The 21,112-nt window shown below is 50.1% G+C and overlaps 1 protein-coding gene across 1 annotated transcript in view; it reads right to left on the minus strand.

Annotated features, from left to right (window-relative positions):
- TRPV1 (transient receptor potential cation channel subfamily V member 1) overlaps positions 1-9,408 on the minus strand; it is a 28,580-nt gene extending 19,172 nt beyond the window's left edge. Inside the window, exons 1-6 of the mRNA XM_061141018.1 lie at positions 9,324-9,408; positions 3,056-3,375; positions 2,241-2,398; positions 2,013-2,165; positions 1,491-1,631; positions 1,055-1,353 (exon numbers count right to left, since the gene is read on the minus strand). Coding sequence (XP_060997001.1) covers positions 1,055-1,353; positions 1,491-1,631; positions 2,013-2,165; positions 2,241-2,398; positions 3,056-3,360 — 1,056 coding nt within the window. The 5' untranslated portion in view covers positions 3,361-3,375; positions 9,324-9,408. The remainder of the gene's footprint in view (positions 1-1,054; positions 1,354-1,490; positions 1,632-2,012; positions 2,166-2,240; positions 2,399-3,055; positions 3,376-9,323) is intronic.
- Between the last annotated feature and the right edge of the window lie 11,704 nt (positions 9,409-21,112).

The raw sequence follows: 21,112 nt of genomic DNA on the forward strand, positions 1-21,112 counted from the left end.
GCCTTCTAGATCAAGCTGCCCAATGCCTCAGACCTATCACCTGATCACATCTGGCCCCCCTGTTCTCAGTGAAGGACTGCAGTGGTCCCCTCTAGAAAACCTCAAGCCCAAAGGAAATAAAGAAAATTCAAGAAATACAACCAAAGTTATAAAGCCAGGCTTCTCATCCTAAGAGACTCAGTGTGGTCAGGGACCAGCTCCCAGAATCCCCTGGTACTGAGAAACTCCCACCCCACCCCCAATTCCCAGTTGCCCAGCCCCACCTTCAGCCTTCCATGGCCTGACATCATCACAGACTTGGAAGCCTGTCCTACCCCATTAGGAGTCCCTATCACCTAGAAGTCCTATCTTCCATGGAAAAACACCAACAATTTCTCTTTCCATTTCACTCTCGGCTCAACCCACCCTCACCCCATGGCTTGTTGGTGATGCTCAGAGTTGAAAATCAGAAATGGCCACATGTGGGCAGCCTGGTCGGGAGGGGAGTTTGGGGGATAATGCATACGTGTATATGCACAGCTGAGTCTCTTCACTGTTCAGCTGAAACTATCCCTGTTTATTAATTGGCTATGCATGCTTGTGTGCTCAGTTGCTTCCATCACGTCTGACTCTTCTCGATCCCATGGAATGTAGCCCGCCAGGTTCTTCTGTCCATGGGATTCTCCAGGCAGGAATACTGGAGTGGGTTGCCATGCCCTCCTCCAAGGGATCTTCCCAACTCAGGGATCGAACCCATGTCTCTTGTTTGCTGCATTGGCAGACAGGTTCTTTACTGCTAGCACCACCTGGGAAGCCCTAATTGGCTATATTCCAATACAAAATAAAAAGTTTAAAAAAAAATAATATAGGAAAGAGAAAAGAACTGGCCATATATGTGCTGCTGGCTTCTGCTCAGCACCTCACAATTCCTCTGGCTTACTTTAATGCCCCCCACACTTCTAACCCCCTACAGGCTGATATGGCAGCTTCTTCTGATGCCAGAAGTTCAGGAAGGCAGGCAGACCCCCCTCCCACAGCATCCTCTGCTCCGGCATGACCCTGCCCCCATCCCTACCCCGATCTTCCCACTCTTGGCGGCCAGAGCCAGCGGCGTCAGCCCCTTCTTGTTGGTGAGCTCCTCCAGCTTCAGCGTAGGGTGAATCTTGGCCCCCAGGATCAGAATCTCATTGTACATGCTCGTCACGAACTTGGTGTTGTCAGCCGTGTTGTCGGCCACCTCCACCAGCGCGTGCAGAACCGTGTTGCCCACTGAGTCCCTGGCGCTGATGTCAGCTGGCTGCCAGGAGTTCTGCAGCAGGAACTTCACGATGCCCAGCTGGTTGGTGCACGCGGCCAGGGAGAGGGGCAGCTCACCTGCAGCCAACCACAGGCACACGGTGGGCCTCCCTGGAAAGAGACTGGCTTGGCCCTTGCACCACCCGGCCTCCAACTCCCTCTGTCTCCACCCCAAACTTCCAAGATGCTAAGTGTCTACCACATGGTCTCCCTACCAAAATAGAAGCCAGGCCGCCCTTTGGTTTTCTTAAAGAAGTCCCCGTTGGCCGCAGCCTGGACATCGGCCCCGTTCTCCACCAGGAGGGTCACCAGCGCCATGTTCCGCCTCTCAATGGCTATGTGCAGCGCCGTCTGGCCTGTGGGGGATGCATGCTCTTGGCTTGGGGCTGGTAGTCCTGAGGGGGTGACTGGCCAGGTGCTGAGGGCGGGCCTGGACAGAATGTGTGGGATGACTCCCCCAACAGAGGAAGCCAGGATCCCCTAAAGATGCCCAAGGAGTCCCTGAGCAGGAGTAGGAACAGGGAACACCAGACTGGGAGCTGAAGGACTCAAAATTGCCAAAGAGCAAGGAGCAGCAAGCCAGAGGTAGGAGAGGCAGGGAACCCCCAGGACCAGGAGATCCTGATTCAGTGGTTGGGAAAGGGAGTAAGGGGCTCAGAGATTTGTCGGGGTGTGAGGGTGCCCCCTTGCTCCAGGAGATCATGTGGGCAGAGCCATGCTGGCCCCAGCCACCTCACCCTTGTAGTAGCTGTCCGTGTAGCTGGCGTTGACGAGCTCCTTCAGGCTGTCTGTCTGCCGGGCGATCTCCAGGAGCAGAGGGATGGTGTCGTTCTGCCCATTGTGCAGGTTGAGCATGGCTTTCAGCAGACAGGTCTTCCCTGTCTCTGGGTCTGCAAGACAAAGCGGGGGTCAGACCAGGCGCTGCAGGGAGGCGCCTCCCGGGAACCCGAGGGCCTCGGGGCCACCTTTGAACTCGCTGTCCATAAGATGCTTCTTGCTCTTCTGCAGGAAGAGCAACAGGCTCTCCAGCTCCTCACAGTTATTCTGAGCGACTGCTTCAAAGATCTTCCTGCGATCATAGAGCTTGAGGTTCTCAGTGGCAGCAGAGTCCTGGGACAGCTGCCTGTGGACCAGAGAACAACTTTGTCTCATATTCTGGTCTCCCCTTGGCCTTGAGACCTTCAGAGCTGGTCCAGGTTGTAACAGGGAACAGTGGGGCACATGTACCCCCATTCTGTCTGTAGGCATCGGCTAGAAAATCTTTGCAGCCACTACTGCCTGCAACACCCAGGCCACTCACTCTTCTCTGCCCGCCTGGAGGCGGTTGGGGACAGGGGTTCAGCTAAGCGAAAGAGCATCCTCACAGGGCCCCGGGAGTCAGCCAGCCTGGGGGAGCCCCTGTCCTGCCTTGGAGGTGGTGGAAGGTTTCTGAATGCTCAGTGGAGCGGTCTTGTACTCTGTTTAAGAGCGTCTTGCCCTTGAGCTTTCCAACTTGAAGTCTACATGATTGAGGCTGGTGTGCCTTCAAAGACTGGACCCAGAGATCAGCCAACAGCTAGGATCAGCATACATGCCAGCATGTGAGGCCACACGTCCTGTAGCTTCTGTGAGTACAGACGCTGGACCAGGCGACCTCTGGAGGCCCCCTCGGCTCCCCAGCTCTACGACCTTCTGCCCATAAACTCAAGTACCACGTGGAGTCTCCATGGCTGGGATCTCAGCCAGCTGGGCCAGTTAGGCTCCTGGTGGAAAGGGAGGCGGGGCTTCACATGCAGCTTACCTGACACAGGTGGGGCCATCCCCAGGCCTCTGGATGATGACTACAGGGCTGATGGTGATGGCTGGGCAGGATGCCAGCTGGCCTTCCTCATAAGAGCAGTCCATGAGGGATGTGTCCTCTGAGTCACCCTTGCCAAAGAGCCGGCTGCGGCTCTTGGCCGTGGGGAAGCTGTGGGGCTTGGTTGGAGCTGGCCTGGAGTTAGGGTCTCCATCTAGGGGGTCTGGGCAGGAGTCCTCTTGAGGCAGGTCCTGAGATTCCTGTGATTCTGAGCTCCCCCATTTCTTCATCCGTGCCAGATTCTCCATGGCCCAGGAGGCAGCCTGTGAGCAGCCACCAAGATCAGGCTTGTTCCCAGCTGGAGGACTGCATGACCCTGGCCCCCACTGCACTTGTTGCAAAGGCCCCTGTGAAGCAGGAACCCCAAGAAGTCCAACAGCTGCTGCTCCCAGCCTTCCAGAAAGAAAGCTTTCAGGGTGTAGTAACTCCCACCCCAGAGGCCCCAGTGGGGAGCAAACCTAGCAGACCCCTGTCCATCAGCCTCCAGAGATGGAAGAGCCCCCAACTTGGATCCACCAGGATGGATGGATCACTCATCTTCTCTGGGCCTCAGTTGCCTCATCTGTAGAATGGGGATGCTAACCACTGCCCTGACTCCCCCAAGATCAGAATAGGGGAAACCGGAAGGAGAGTTTATTGCTGGCTATGCATTTGGGAAGGAACTCAGCGATGAAGATGGCTCAGCCCCAAAGAGCCAAGCAGTTTGCATTCCCAGGAACAAGGTGGCTGGCGGAGACCAACACTCACACTCCACAGTGCCCACACTGCACGGTCCCTCGGGTGCCGCGTGTCCCTGCCACCAGTCATGCACTTGCCTGCCTTTGCTCTTTGACCTGGCTGCTGGAACTGTTGAGTGTGTAAGGAGTTTTTTGCACTTTTTGTTATTTTGTAAAATTAGTACATTTGAAGCATCCTGGGGCTGAACTGTGGACAGAGGTTCATGACATTGTACAGGAGGCAGTGATCAAGATCATCCCCAAGAAGAAGAAGTGCAAAAAGGCAAATGCTTGTCTGAGGAGTCCTTACACATAGCTGAGAAAAGAAGAGAAGCTAAAGGCAAAGGAGAAAAGGAAAGATATACCCATCTGAATGCAGAGTTCCAAAGAATAGCCAGGAGAGATAAGAAAGCCTTCCTCAGTGATCAATACAAAGAAATAGAGGAAAACAATAGAATGGGAAAGACTAGAGATCTCGTCAAGAAAATTAGAGATACCAAGGGAATATTTCATGCAAAAATGGGCACAATAAAGGAAGGAAATGGTATGGACCTAACAGAAACAGAAGATATTAAGAAGAAGTGGCAAGAATACACAGAAGAACTATACCAAAAAGATCTTCATGACCCAGATAACCATGATGGTGTGATCACTCACCTAGAGCCAGACATCCTGGAATGCAAAGTCAAGTGGGCCTTGGGAAGCATCACTATGAACAAAGCTAGTGGAGGTGATGGAATTCCAGTTGAGCTATTTCAAATCCTAAAAGATGATGCTGTTAAAAGTGTTGCACTCAATATGCCAGCAAATTTGGAAAACTCAGCAGTGACTGGAAATGGTCAGTTTTCATTCCAATCCTAAAGAAGGGCAATGCCAAAGAATTTTCAAACTACCCCACAATTGCACTCATCACACGTGCTAGCAAAGTAATGCTCAAAATTCTCCAAGCTAGACTTCAACAGTACATAAACCAAGAACTTCCAGATGTTCAAACTGGATTTAGAAAAGGCAGAAGAACCAGAGATCAAATTGCCAACATCTGTTGGATCATAGAAAAAGCAAAAGAGTTCCAGAAAAACATCTACTTCTGCTTTATTGATTATGCTAAAGCTTTTGACTGTGTAGATCACAACAAACTGGAAAATTCTTAAAGAGATGGGAATACCAGATTACCTTACCTGCCTCCTGAGAAATTGGTATGCAGGTCGAGAAGCAACATTTAAAACCAGACACAGGACAACAAACTGGTTCCAAACTGGGAAAGGAGTACGTCAAGGCTGTATATTGTCACCCTGCTTATTTAACTTATATGCAGTGTACATCATGCGAAATGCCAGGCTGGATGAAGCACAAGCTGGAATCAAGATTGCCAGGAGAAATATCAATAACCTCATATATGCAGATGACACCACCCTTATGGCAAAAAGTGAAGAGGAACTAAAGAGCCTCTTGATGAAAGTGAAAGAAGAGAGTGAAACAGCTGGCTTAAAGCTCAACATTCAGAAAACTAAGATCATGGCATCTGGTCCCATCATTTCATGGCAAATAGATGGGGAAACAGTGGAAACAGTGACAGACTTTATTTTCTTGGGCTTCAAAATCACTGCAGATGGTGATTGCAGCCATGAAATTAAAAGACACTTGCTCCTTGGAAGAAAAGCTATGACTAACCTAGACAGCATATTAGCCAACAGAGGTCTGTCTAGTCAAAGCTATGGTTTTTCCAGTAGTCATATATGGATGTGAGAGTTGAACTATAAAGAAAGCTGAGCACCGAAGAACTGCTGCTTTCGAACTGTGGTGATGGAGAAGACTCTTGAGAGTCCCTTGGACAGCAAGGAGATCCAACCAGTCTATCTTAAAGGAAATCAGTCCTGAATATTCATTGGAAGGACTGATGGTGAGTTGAAACTCCAATACTTTGGCCACCTGATGTGAAGAACTGACTCACTAGAAAAGACCCTGATGCTTGGAAAGGTTGAAGGCAAAAGGAGAAGGGGACAACAGAGGATGAGATGGTTGGATAGCTTCACCAACTCGATGGACATAAGTTTGAGGGAGCCCCAGGAGTTGGTGATGGACAGGGAAGCCTGGTGTGCTGCAATCCATGGGGTCTCAAAGAGTCAGACACAACTGAGCGACTGAACTGAACTGAACTGGGGCTGAATGTTTAGACTTTAAGTGATCCAGGGCTGATGGGCCTTGGACATCTGAAGCCCTGGAGTTATAGTGGGAGCTGGTGCCAGCACCTGTGGCTGTAAACTTGTGTTGCTACAGTTCTCTACTCCCTAACCTCTTCTCCGACTCTTCCCTTCCCAGATGGGCGTTGTCACTCCCTAGTACCCAGTGATGTCCCACATCTCAGGGGCCTTGACCTCTATGGTGCCTACACATGCAGTGCTTTTTCCTTCTTCTCCTCTTGTCCAAACTCTATCACCTCTCAGATGCCACCTCCCCACTGATGCCACTTCCTCACGCCCCCTAACTCTGCACTGATGATGCTCCCTCCCACTCCAGGGTGGCCCAGCTCCTTTCATCTATCCTCATGACCCCCTAAGCACCATGAACCTGCAGTCTAGCAATTTCTACCCGTGGCTCTCCCCCTGGCCCTGTGAACTCCTGGGCAGCAAGCTTGCCTGATTCATCTCTTTATGTAAAAAAGCTGTGCTGGGAAATGAGCGAGGTCAGATACAGATCCTTCTAGCTCCCATTTCCAAAGGAAGTTAGAGAGATTTATGTTCCAGCAGCGGCTGGATTCTGGAAAAACAGCCACTGAAGGAATGGAAGGCTTCTTCAGTCTGCATGGTCAAGTGAAAGTTCAGGCAGTGAAAACTCAGAGCACACGGCTGGACTGCGTCAATAGATCAGCTGTGATCTGATGCACAGATTCACGCAGGAAAAAAAAAAGGCAGTCTCACCATTTCACAACCTGCAAGCAGGACAGATGCTGACTGTTGGGTCCTTTCCCCTCCTGCCTGTTTTGCATTCAGGAGGGCCTGAGTCTTTCTCTGATTCATCCATCAGGTAGAAGCCTTGCTGCAGGAAGTATGCCTGGCCACACAAAGCCCCACTTCCAACCAACACCCACGCGTGCACCCCGTCACTCAGCCTTCATCCACTGACCCTACTGGGTGGCCAGCCCAGTGCTGCGGCCACAGAGAGGACCAAGACCCCATCAGAGACAGAAACCAGAGGCTGGCTGGGGCAAGGGGAACCACAGGAGGGCCCGGAGTGCCGAAGACGGCATCCAGATGAGCTGGGCGTGGAAGTGAAACGAGGCTGGGCTGGGACTAGGGGAGAGGATGAGGAGCCCCAGAGTAAGTGATGAAGAAGAAGCCAGTGGGATCAGAACCAGATGGCTGTCGGCCTTGAATGCCAAGTAGCAGGATGTGGGCATTATTGCTCTGATGGCAGGAAGCCATGAGAAGCTTCAGAAGCAGGGACACAGGGCACAATCTGTGCTGCCAGGAGACAACTTCCCATCAAGACCTGTTCGTAGTTTGGGGGAGCCTATTGGCAACTAAAGGGTGCAGGAGGCTACTGAGAATAAGAGTAGTTGATGCTTTGAGCGTGTGCCATGCAAAGGAAAGCACTGCTCTAACCCTTCATATGCACTCACTCACTTTATTCTCACATCTCTAAGAACTAAATGCTTTACAGATGAGGGAACTGAAGCACAGAGCAATTATATGACCCACCCGAGGTACGCACAGTTAGGAAAAGGTGGAACCTGGATTTGATCCCGGGCCCCAGAGCCTCTTCAGCACTCTACCACCCTTCCCAAAGGCTCAGGACTCTTTCTCAGCCATTAAACTCAGCCCCAGACTTCACACTAAGACCCAGAGGCCAATCAAACCTGGTCCTCCCATCCCTGGGCCAGGCAGGTGGGAACAATGCTCTTCCACTCAGCAACCCCAATTCTGTAGCACCCTCCTGCTCAAAACAAGCATTCTATGAAGCTGAAAACCTCAAAACAAATAAGGCCCAGGCCATATGCCAGGTCTGGGTCTCCCAGGAATGTTTCCCCTTGGACAAGATTGGCTATAGAACCAGGAATAGACCTGCTCCCCAACCAGCAGCTTTAACAACACAGCAAGAGAGCACCCGTTAGCAGAAGCCACCACAAACCTTTCAATGACGTTCTTTTCTGCAGCTTTGCCTGTTTCTCTGACAGGTCCTGATCTAACCAAACGCGGTAAGTATGAAGCAGCCCACACAGTGCTCCCAGTCAGTCAGTCAACAAACTCTGAATCTGCCCTGCAGTGCTGCACTGATTCCCTACTGGAAACCAAGCTTCTCCCTGGACAGAGGGTGGGACAGGGACTAAAGGGTCAATTGCTCCAGACTAGGAGAGTGAACGCGCTTCTCTGGTGGCCCAGATGGTAAAGAATTCACCTGCCATTCAGGAGACATGGATTTGATCCCTGGGTTGAGAAGATCCCCTTGAATAGGAAATGGCAACCCACTCCAGTATTCTTGTCTGGAGAATCCCATGGACAGATGAGCTTGGCAGCCTACAGTCCATGGGGTCACAAAGAGTCAGACATGACTGAGTGGCTAATGCAACACTTAAGAAGGTGAACAGGGACAAGATACTTCGGACTGCTAGGCCTGGGGTGTGCCCAGCATGGGAGACCCAGAGCTATGCCCCTGTCAGAGTCAAACATGCTACAGAGATGGGGGAATTTCCATGACTTAGGGGTGTTTGATGGAGATGGTGGTTCTGTTTAACACAAGATTCACAAACTCACCCATCTGGACTTAAGGGTGGTCTTGAGAAAATGACCCTCCCAACAAAGACCTGGTTTGGTCTCAGGGTCTTTCTCAACTCCAGAGCCAGGAAGGACACTGCCCACCAGCTGGGACAAGCCTCCCTTCCTCTCTCCCCAGTCCAGGTGAGACATCCTGGGATACAGGTCTCCCTGTCACCTCTCTGCCCAAAGCATCCATCTGCATCTGGCCACCCTGCAGGCTTTTGGGAGCCAGTCCAGGGCCCAACCCTGATCATCCTCATCCCAGTATCCTACTTGAGCATCTCCAAAGAAGGGATGCAGAGCTGGGGACTTTGCAACCCATGGATGAAGAGCGGAGGAACCCAATCAAAAACAGAGGTGAGACAAGAATCCAGGGTTCCTTTCTCCTGGCCCAGAATTCCTTCACTCCAGAGAGGACTACACACTGAATCCTCCAGCCACAAACCAACTGCCAGTCTCTGCTGCAGCCAAAGCCTCTTGGCCCCAGAATGCCCCCGGCACAGATAATAGCAGCCTCCATCGTCACTTACCAAGTGCTCACAACTAGGCAGGCCAAGTGCGCCATGGCCTTTGAGGAAGCCACTGTTATTACCCCCAGTTTTCAGATGAGGCGCCGAGAGGCTCATTGAATGACCCATAGTCACACAACTAGAAAAGGCACAGCCCAGCTTTAGACGGCTCACTGTGCTATTTCTGAAAGCAAATGTCTGCATTGGCCATCCCACTACAAAAGGGACTCACCAGCTGGACGCAGGCACACCCCAGACCCAGCAGGTGCGGCGAGCTTGAAGGCTGCTCTGCTCCAAGGGAGAGCTGAACTGGTGTGGCGAGAAGAGTCGCCCCTGCCCGGCCTCCGTGAAGGTCCTCGGCCCCTCCCCGGTTCACGGCTGCTCTGACTGGCAGGGATGGGCTGCGGGTGAGCTCTGACACTCAAGGAAAACGTTTCCAGCAACAGTAGCAGCTGCTGTTGCCGAGGCTCCGATTCCCAGAGGATCCCAAAGCCCTTCCCATCATTTTTGCCCTTTTTTCAGAAACCACTTAGCCGCTGCCCCTCCTCCAACAATGCCAGGGCCACAGGGCTCTCAGCCACATGCAGCCCAGAACCAGCGAGAGCTGGTGACTTCAGCTCTCAAGGAAGGCGGGCGGTGCTCGGGCCTCCCAGACCCACTAGCCTGGCAGACCGGGCGGTCTGGGGTAACAGCTCAACAAACAGCGTGACCAGAGATCTCAAAGCCAGGGCTCCAACACCGCTCCATTTCCCAAATGCGGAAGGAAAGGAAAGGGTCATGTCACCCACCACACAATCCTGACCTGCCAATCAGGGACCTCCTGGTTTTGGGTGCTGCCTTTGCCACCAACCCTGAGTGACCCAGAGCCAGTCCCTGCCTCTCAAGGGCCTCTCATTCTCCGTGTGCCCAAATCTGGGGTAAGAATGGCAGCAGGGCACTTCTGGGTCTGTCAGGTCCAGCCTTTCTCAACCGGGGGTCCTCCTGGAACCCCAGAACACAGAAAACGATGAGGGTTTATTTTCTAATGTTTCCCAGTATGACCCTAAAGGAACAGGAAAAAATTCATCATGTCCAATAGGGCTTAATTCCCTTCCAGAAACTGCCTGAGGAAAAAACCTCAGTCTTTCCAGGTGCATACCTTATAAGGTTGTATGAGATTCACTAGGGCTTCCCAGATGGCACAGTGGTAAAGAATCTGCCTGACAATGCAGGAGACGTGGGTTCAGTTCCTGGGTTGGCAAGACCCCCTGGAGAAGGAAATGGCAACCCACTGAAGTATTCTTGCCTGGAGAATCCCATGGATAGAAGAGCCTGGAGGGCTACAGTCTATGGGGTCATAAAGAGTCGGACACGACAGAATGCTCATGCAAAGTTTAGTCCATGGCAAAAAGCTCTGACCCCTGAGGCAGGATGGAAGCGCAGACACCACATGGGTCCTGCATGACTCTCTACAGTTTACCACAAGCTCTTACCGACCCACAGCCCTGCACGGCAGGAGGGTGGAGCCTGTCATACCCACGTTACAGATGAGAAATCTGTGACCTCTGGCAGTTAAATGACTGCCCAGGTCACACTGGTGGTTGGGCAAGGAAGCTGGGCCCATTCCACTATGCCATGCCATGTCCCTTGCTTGCACACTTTTTCATATATGTCATTTGATAGATGCCACTTTAACTTCAATTTAAAAGAAACTTGGAACTAATAAGGACCTACATTATAGCACAAAGAACTCCACTCAATACTAGTTAATGACCTACATGGGAATAGAATCTAAAAAAGAATGGATGGGACTTCCTTGACAGTCCAGTGGTTAAGAGTCTGCACTTCCAGTGAAGGAAATGAAGATTCAATCCCTGGTCAGGGAACTAAGATCCCACATGCCACATGGTGCAGACAAAAAAATTAAATACATGAATAAATACATAAATAAACATGTATGTATGTATATATAACTGATTGACTTTGTCCTATAGCAGGAAGCTAACACAACATTGTAAGTCAACTGTACTCCAATAAACATTTTTAAAAACTGAAACTTGGAATTCATTCTTTTCTTTGAAAATTGTGATAAGACATGTACAACATAAGTTACCATTTTAATCACTTTTAAATGTACAGATCAAGAGTATTAAATACACTTCAGTATGGAAACTGTGATGTGAGGACACTGGATGAGGTACAGCCCTGGCTCACAGACAGCCTGGGCCCAGCTGGGGGCCCAGCCGCGGGCAGCCCCCGGGCACAGGTGGGACATACCTGGGAGAGGTGCTGAGAACACTGGCCAGCCCAGGAGCAATGTTCAGGAAAGGGGGGTGGGGAGGGAAAAGGTTACTCCTCGACCACCCCTTAGTCTCCAAAGTGATTTCTGCCTCCGGTGAGGACAGCACACATCACTAAAGGTGTTCTCTTCGCAACAGAGGTACTGACAGCTGACATCCTGGAGTCTACGCGGTACTGTGCATGCTCCGAGAGATGCAGGAGAAATCCTGGCCCTTCCCTTCCTTCTCTGACAGCTCATTCTCCATCTCCTTGCTCTCTGGTTGCCAAGCCCTTCTTTCCACACAGGGACCCTTACCTCCTCCTCCTCTGAGATTCTCATGCCTCCAAGAACCCATCTGACATTCCCAAGACAGCGACTGCTTCACCCGGGGGTCCAGCCCAGCCCTCTCCCCCGAGCTCCGTCCCTGCCTCCCTGAGCGCCTTCTCCTCAGCACCTCCCAAGGTGGCCTCCACTCCCCCATCCCCCAAGTCCCCTTCCCTCCACGCTCCTGCCTGAAAACCCACCATCCTCCTTCTGGCCCCCAAGCCCAGCATCTTCGTCCTCTCCTCCTCTGCCCGCGCTGTCTGGGCTAAGGCAGAACATCTAAAAATGAATGGATGGGACTTCCCTGAGGGTCCAGTGGTTAAAAGTCTGCACTCCCAATGCAGGAGACTCAGGTTCAATCCCTGGTCAGGAAACTAAGATCCCACAGGCCGCATGGTGCCGACGAAAAAAATTAAACATCATCCTGATCTTGCCCCCTTACCCAACAAGGCCCCACCCCTCCACCTGGCACCCTGAGTTCACAGCCCCAGTCCCCTCTCCCACTGTGGACCACCCCTCCTACCACCTAGACACACCTCCTCCGCAGCCACACTAACAGTGCCTGCCCTCCCTCTGCTCAAGACCCATCCCATTGGACCCAGGTGGCAGGTGAGACCTATAGATGCTGAGATTCTATCATTCAAATCCCACCTCCTCCAAAGGATGCTTTCCTGGGACTATTGGTGCTTTTGATCACAGTGCCAACAATAAAGGCAGGCGGAGTGCCTGGCACTGGGATAAGCGATTTATATGCACTATCTCATCTGATCCTTGCAAAATTTCATGAGGTGAATACAACTTTGTGCTCACTTGACAGATGAAGCAATGAAGAGCAGACAGGCCATGCAAACTGCCCAAGGACAGTGACAACTGTCTCACCTGGAGCTTCCTAAAACTTGTACTGGGCTCTAACTTCTCTGAGGTTTGTATCTGACTTTGCAGATTTCAGTGGCTCCAGGGAGAGACAGTCTCTGGCATCCGTTTCCCTTCTCCAAGCCTAGCTCCATTCCTTTCCCAAAGGTGCATGCTGGCTTGGCTTTATCCGAACAGCGCCTTCCCTGAGTGGTTCCACTAAAGCTCATAAAACAGCACTGGGACAAGACCTCAGGACTGAGCCTTGCCACCATTAGTGTGGTTTCTGAGTCATTATTTGAAACACAGTGTTCTTGGATCTATGTAATGATGTATCCATTAAAACTCCTTGTAAGTAGATCATGTTTTTGTAAGGGCGCCCCCTCCAAGTTCCAGTCTGATGGGGACCAGAGGCAGCACAGAAAAGTGCTGGAGGTCTCACAGCATGTGGTTGAGCCAAGTCTGGCGTGGCCTAGGCTAAAATTACTGGCATCCTTAATGGCCACAGTTCTCTGTCTACATTACCACATGGGGCACACTGACCCTGGCAGTTCAGTGGCTCAGTCGTGTCTGACTCTTTGCGACCCCATGGACTGCAGCATGCCAGGCTTCCCTGTCAATGGGAGACCCTGGCAATGGGAGACTAATATATTTTCTTCATTCACCTGGGTTCCTCTCGGATTTGAACCCAGACTTTCTGGCACAGCTAAAAATCAGCAAATTCCATTGTGCTAAAACAGCCTGATTGCTAAAGTCCAGACCTGTCAGCCTGGCACCTTGGGAAGAGCCAGGTGGGAAGCAGGTGGTAGACCCTGCCCAGAAAGATGAGGGAAGGCACTATTGTAGGTGCCTGTAACACCCAAGGACAGTGATGACACTACTAGTCTTGTCTCAAGCTTTCTAAATCTTGCCCTGAGATTTCTAAATCTCATCCTGATTTATGAGTCTTGCCTCCCAAATTTTTGAATGGCTTCAGGGTCCCAGATCCAGAGGGAAAACAGCAAACCAGGAAGAAAATGACCTTCTTTTCTGCATTTGGCTGATGCGTGAGTGTCCCCAGGGACCCGAGTGAGTCAGCTCCCATGGAGGATGAGGATCTGTGAGAGGGGTCTGTGTGCTGCAGACACAGATGGAGCTGGCCATCTGAGCTGGGGAGGGAGCAGACACCCTCTTGGCTCCCCGCAACTGAGCCCTGCTCTGCAGACCTGGGACCCTGGGGAGCAGCCAGAGCAGAGCGAGAAGCGGGAAGCAGCGGCTGGAGGGTCAGGGATGCAGGAAGAGAATGGAGGCAGAGGGGAAGAGGCCCAGCTTCGCCAGACACCAGCTGCATGAACTTAGGTGGTAGCTGAAGCTCCAGGCCTGCTTCTTCAGCCACAAAACAGGTGAGAGCACCTGCCCGGCCTGCTTTCCGGGCTTTTGCTGGGGATTAGTGGGGATAGGCATGTGAATGGGCTCTGTGAGCTGGTACAGCTCTGGGCGGCCCTGGGGGTTGTACATCTCATTATTTCAGCCTGCATCTGCTGACTGCTAAGCTGCATCCGGCCATTAGCTTGAGGTGGTGACTAATTGTTTTCTGGTGAAAAAAAAAACAAGATTTCCTTAATGTTTCATGAGTCACACAATGATTATCTCTAGAGCAAGAACCTCTCAGTTTAGAGATGTAGCCTGTTCATCTAATCATGCCTGAGAAGCAGTCTGGCTTAACCAACCTGCCTTCCTGAAGCTCACTTTGTGAGCCCAGAGTGGTGAAGAGGGTGAATAAGATCGTCTGTGCCCTCCAGGAGGTTGGGATGGATAAGGAGGGAGACCTGCTAGGCTCTCTCTGAGGCTTACAGGGTGGGGCTCCCTGTAACCGACCAAAGCCAGGGGCCAAGAGGTCATGCCAAGAGCAAACACTGAGCTATGTCCTGGAGGCAGTCGTGTGTGTGTGTGTGTGTGTGTGTGGGTGGGTGGGTGTGTGTGCTAGTTGCTCACACATGTCCAGCTCTTTGTGACCCCATGGACTCTAGGCCACCAGGCTCCTCTGTCCATGGGATTTCCAGGGCAAGAATACTGGAATGGGTTGCCATGCTCCCCTCCAGGGGATCTTCCTGACCCAGGGATTGAACCTGGGTCTCCTGTATTGCAGGCAGATTATTTACGACCTGAGCCACTAGGGAAGCCCTGGATACAGTCGTCACCAGTGACACATACGCTGCAGGGGGATTGCAGCAGTGACATCAGACAAGGCATAGGGCTCTGCCCTGTGAGGTGGGCATCAGCCCAACTTCAGATGCAGGAGGAGGAGAAGGCAGAGAACACCTAATAAGGACCCTGCCACCAAGGGACTTTCTTGAGGAAAAAAAAAAATACAGGGAATATGAAAGACACATGAATGTCATGTGCATGTAGCCAGAGGCCAAAGGAGCCAGGTGGGGGAGGTGTGTGGCCCTGGGAAGGGAGGTGAGCAGCGGGAGAGCTGGTGTTCACTCCTCTGTCCCTGACTGGTTCCGGACTCCCCGTCCCCCACAGGTTGTTTTCTTGGCCCCTCTAACTGGGACCCACATCCTGTAACACTCAGCCTGCAATTCAGAGTCCATGCTGCTGGTTATTCTCCCAAAGCCCAAGAAGCCCCAATCACCCCCTTACCCCCCTCTGCCTACAAGGAGAAAGTCCAAACCCTCAGTCCGGCATCCACCACCTTTACCAACATTCCTAGCCACCACTTCCACGACACCCTTGCATTTGCCCTACAACCGGGTGACACCAGACAATTCATCACGCCCTGGTCAGGCCAATCACTTGGACATAAATACATTTCCCTAGCCAGACCTCGCTGCCTAGAATGCTGAAGAAAGTGGGCTCTGGGTTTGGAATCCTAGCGTTGTGATCTTAGGTAAGTTACTTAACTTTTTGGGTCTCGGTTTCATCATCTGTGAAACAGGGATAATATACCCACCTTCTAGGATTATCATGACGATCAAATGAGTTCAAACAAGTAGAGTCTAGATTAGCTTCCAGTCCATCACAAGCACTCTAACACTAACTGGTGTTGGTATCAATGGACTGAAACTCTCTGAGGTTTAGTTCCATGGTTCTTATATGAAGAATGAGTTGCTCCTCCTTCCTGGCATGTGGGTAAACCTGTTATGGCATTTATTTCATTCTCTAGTGATGGGAATTCAACAACACATCACGGTGCCTGATAGAACCCCCAGTGCTGAGTAGACGATTCATCTGGGTCTATGCTGTTGACTTTCCAGGCACAGTCTCTACCATGGCTGTAGCGGTCAGGAAAAATTAAGTGAAGCTGTGATAACAAACAGCCCCCAAATCCTAGCAATATCAAACGTCAAAGGTTTATTTCCTGGTCACACCTCGTCACTCACTGGGTGAGGGCTCTACACCACATTGCCCTCAACATGGAACCCATGCCAGCAGAGCCTCCTCTCTGGGACACCTGGGGTCACTTACAGCAAAGTGAAGGGAGTGTGGCAAATCTCAACACTTGCTCCAAAGGGCTTCTGCCTGGAAGTGACACACTTCTGAAAGAGTCAATTCCTAGGCAGGTTTATAAGAAGTCTGGGGTCCCTGAGGAGGAGAAAAATGTTCCAGAGCCCTTGAAAAGGAGAAAAGGGTATGGGGCTCTCAAGGAGAAAAGGACAAACGTTTTTTTCTACATTGCTTTGTCTTAGTCAATATAACAATGTATCTTGCTCGAGGACATGTTTCTCCTTAACAAGAACCTTCTGACTGACCCTGTCATCTTGAAATGTATATGATGGGAGTGGGTCTGGTGAGACCCATATGTTGTTAGTTCTAATCTTGTTAATTTAAGATGTATGTTGTGGGAGTGGGCCTGGTAACAGTATATAAGGCCTTGATAAGACTAGCTGGGGGGCACTCTCCATCCCCCTTCTGATGTCTATGTCAGTGAAGATTTCTCTGTCCCTTTTCACTGTAATAAAACTCTGCTATTCAAAACTCTTGAGTAATCAAGCCTGGTCCCTGGTCCCGAAGCTAACTCTTCTTCTTCAGAGATCATGAATCCAACATTGTTCAGCTATCATCTTGGTGGCTCGTCCAGGATCTTCAGGACAAGGTAAGAACACTCAGAGCTCTATCCTCTCTGCTTTCTCAGTATACACATTTTCTGCTCTACTTAACTAACTCCACGGTGTGTTTGTGTGAATGAATGACACGCCCTGCGTGAAGTAAGTGATGAGCCCTGCTCTGTGGTTTTGCGGTGCCTCATAATGACTGAAGGCAGCCCCCAAAAGGGGAGCCGTGTTGGGGGTTTTCACCGACCTGCCAATGCAAAGAGACACCCAACCTCCCTGAGAGGGGAGTGACCAGAAACGGGCAAAGTGTGTGTACCGAACTTTCCTTTTCTCGGTCAACTTTTCCTGGTCTCTTTGACCACTTCATAATTTTGTGGGGAATTAGAACTATTAACCTAATCTGTCAGACCATAGGCTTTCAAGGGACCTGTAATCCATGCCATCACAGTGTACTTTTACTTGGACCCTAAGCTTGGTAGTCATGGGGAACCCCAAACTTGCTGGGAGGCACATTCAGGAATGAGGCGGAACTCTAGCTCCAGCAGCAGTTTCAGGGCAAGGCAGAGCTCTAGCTCCAGAATTGTTTCTCAGGCTAGAGGTCACTCTCTTGGCTGCCTGCCTCAGGGGCCAGCAACCTGAAAGTGAGTCTGTCACGGCTTTGCCTCCAATCTATGTGGATAGAAGCATTGCTGGTGACCATGAGGACCCAGACCAGGAATTGCAGGATCTGGTCATATTGGAAGTGCAATGGGCTTCTTCTATTGGTAGTGCTAGCTCTTAGCAGACCAGAGAAGACTCTCTGATTGCTTCTGTATCAATTCCCTAGATACTCCTTTTGTGGAATCTGTGGAAATGACCTGGAAGGATTGGTCCTAGTAGCTTGAGAACAAACATTACTTTTTCCTCACTGGCCAACCCTTTTGCTATCACATATACTGGCGTGGTGACACTCAGAAGGGACATCTTGGTTGCTGTTTATCCCTTTGTGACTCACCATTTCTTGAAGGACTCAAGCGAGGGTGTGCTAGGACTTTAGACTATGCTAAGTTGGCTGACATAGAACAGGGAGAGAAGGAAATTTCTGGTAAATTCCTAGATAGACTATGGAAAGTTCTCTGAAAGTTTACTGATGTTGATCCTGAAAATGCAGAAGGAGGAATAATCTTAAAAGATACATTTCTCACTCAGTCAGCTCCAAATATCTGCTGCAAGCTATTAAAATAGGCATTTGGACCAAATCAGTCTTTAGAAAGAGCTGTTGCAGCTGGCTCAGATGATATATTATGGTAGAGAATACAAGGAGGAAAAAAAGAACCAGGCAAAAGACTGAAGCCCCAACAATGGCTGTTAGATCCACTCTGAAACAGCCTGAGAAAAATGCCCAGAGGAACCCATGTGAAAAGGGACAGGCTTGTTATTACTGTGGAAAGGAGGGGCATCTTAAGCGGGATTGCCTTCAGGCATCTATGCAGCCCCTCAGGTCCATGTCCGGTCTGTAAAGGACCACACCTGAGAAGAGATTGCCCTCTGAGGTATACGCCCCAGGGGTCAGACTCTCAGGACAATCAAGACTAAAGGTGCCCAGGGATCCCCACACAAGTCCCTGTCCTAATAACACCTGAGGAGCCCCAGGTATTAATAAACTGTGGGGAACCAATCAGTCAGTTTTCTTTTGGACACTGGGGCAACTCTCTCTGTGCTCACTGAAGCCCCTGGCCCACTTTCCTCCTGACCCACTACCATAATGGGACTGTCTGGATGAGCCAAACATTATTATTTCAATTGTCCCTTAAGCTGAAACTGGGACTCTCTGCTGTTTTCTCATTGTGCCAGAGTCTCCCCCACCCCTTCCGGGTCCAGACCTCTGTTTTCATGAATATGGAACCCTCTCTTTTTAACTGAACAAAATGTAAAAGTTTGGGCTGATGAAAAAACTGAGTTAAGCACAAAATACTGTTCCTATTGTTATCAAGCTCAACAACCCTCACTTATTTCCACGTCAAAAGCAGTGTCCACTAAAGCCCGAGGTTAAGGAATGGGTGAAATCTTACTCATGGTGTAAGTGGGATCTTAAACTCTAAAGTTCAGAGTGGCAATGGTCCACCTTTAAAGCTGCTGTAAGTCAAGGGGTGTCGAAAGTTCTAGGAATAGAATATCACCTACACTGTTCCTGGAGACCCCAATCTTCAGAAAAAGTTGAAAAGGCTAATGACATTATTAAGAGGCATCTGCGTAAGCTAACTCAGGAAACACAAGACAGTTGGTTTAAAGTTTTACCTATAGCTTTAATGAGGGCTTGAACTGCCCCAAGAAGGAACTGTCTCTATGACAGACTGTTTTTGCACACAGATATTGTCATATATCCTGAAGCCTTAGAATTAACCATGTGACTCAGGTTTCAGCTCTATCAACATCCTCATCAATTGAAGCCTTCCCATGGTGGGTTTCTCTACTTCAGGGAAAGGACGTTCTTCAACTCTGTAAATACCTTCACCGACAACAATCATATGTGATGCTCTACTTGATCTGATGATATCTAATGATCCTAAGATGGACTGGTATAACATATTGTACCTTAACTATGGACATAATGTTACTTTTAATTTTGATTATGTTTTAATTTGGTTTAATTACTCTTTTGCCTTACATCTGTAACTGTAAAATGGGGTTTGTTTCTGGCCATCTGAAAGCTTTTAGGTTACAAATGGTTGTTCAAGCTCCTACAAGTGCCACAACCTCCTCCAACTGTTACTTGAGGCCCCTGGGTCAGAGACCCTCAATATGAGAGTTAGGAGAATATGTTGCCTCAACAATTTAGGGATGATGCTCCTCAACAGCAGGAAGTGGTCATGGGATGAAAATGATGCCCCTTTCCCTTGGCAATATAATTCTCCTAAAAGAAAAGAGGGGAATGAGAGAGTCAATTCCTAGGTAGGTTGATAAGTCTGGGGCCCCTGAGGAGGAAAAGGGGCCTAGGGCTCTTGAGGTAGGGGTCTGGAGTTCTCAAGGAGGAGAAAAAAATGCTTTTTTCTTTAAGCCCAGAGCTGATGATTACACAATAAAACAACTCATCTTGCTCAAGGATATATTTTCCCTTAAATTCTGTACCAATGTATGACTCTGTACCAATATGGCAACAATGTATCCTGCTTGAGGACATACTTCTCCTTCTTGAGAACCTTTGGACTAATCCTGTCATCTTAAAATGTGTATTATGGGAATGGGTCTGGTAAGATCTTTCTATTGTTAGTTCTAATCTTGTTATCTTAAAATGTGTATTGTGGGAGTGGGTCTACAAACTTGAGACATTCTTTTGGTTTACTGCAATAACCAACTAAAAAGTATATAACTCTCTTCCTAAGACTAGCAAGGGGGGAACTCTCCATCCCCCTTCTGATGTCTATTTCAGAAGATTTCTCTGTCCCTTTTCACTGTAATAAAACTCTGCTATACAAAATCTCTTGAGTGATCAAGGCTGGTCCCTGGTCCTGAAAATAAATCTTCTTCAGAGATCACGAATCCAACATCGTTCACCATATGCTATCACTTCTGCTGATGTTTCACTGACTGAAACAAATCAGGTGGGGAAGTCCAAGCCTACTTTGCGTTTAAGATCAGGATGTTGAAAAACAGCGCTAATGACCCAGTTCCTCAGCTGAGGCTCAGGCTGGTACCTCCTAAGCATGGGAGCAGAAGTGAGTGGTTTATTACTTCAGACTGGAGAAATGAGGCCCCAGAAGCTGTACCCAAACTGCTGCAGAGGCTCCAGGCCACTGGCAATAGAAACAGCAGCAGAACTGCTAGCTAACAAGCTTGGACTGTGCAAGGCTCAGCCCTGAGAGATACAGTGGACATGCAGAAAGGGGACAGAGAGTTTCAGTGCTTTGCAGGACACCTATCCAGCTCCTGATCCTATATTTACAGTGTCCACCCCAAGAAATCTGGGAATGCAAGACAGGCTGCCTCCCTGACGTCAGCTCCTCCCGATGGACAGGGCTTTTTGCTATCCTTCGGTACATCCCAAAGTGCCTTCTCTCTCAAAATGATGGTGTTGACTCATTCTGGCCGAGAGAAAAATTCCACGACTTTCCTGAGTGATCCCCAGCTGCTTGTCTCAGTAGAACTGTGGGGCAGGCAGGGCTTTGCATGGGACAGAGCCCATGCATGGGATTCCCAGAGCCATGTCCAACCTCCCAGACCCAGTTCTGCAGCAGCGCCAGCCTGGGGCATCAGGACAACGGGTTCTCTCTGCTTTCTCTCTGGCAGGAGCACATGCAGCTGCATCCCTCCCCTTGGAAGGCCTCCTGGGGATGTGCAGGGGCAAAAACACACTGCTGCACAGACACACTCCTAGACAAGGGTCTTTCTGCTGCCTGGCCAGACTCTTGGGAACAATATGCCTGAATGGTGGGGCTATACAGCATCTGTCCCCCTTGCTGGTCACGTCATCCACCTTTCCTTCCCTCTTCTGTGCCTTCAACCAGCTGTGTTGTGAGAACACAGGATGGGGTGTTCTTAGTTGGAGCCCACAGTCACAAGACTATA

This window comes from Dama dama, chromosome 5 (genome assembly GCF_033118175.1).
Source record: "Dama dama isolate Ldn47 chromosome 5, ASM3311817v1, whole genome shotgun sequence".
Classification (NCBI taxonomy): domain Eukaryota; kingdom Metazoa; phylum Chordata; class Mammalia; order Artiodactyla; family Cervidae; genus Dama; species Dama dama.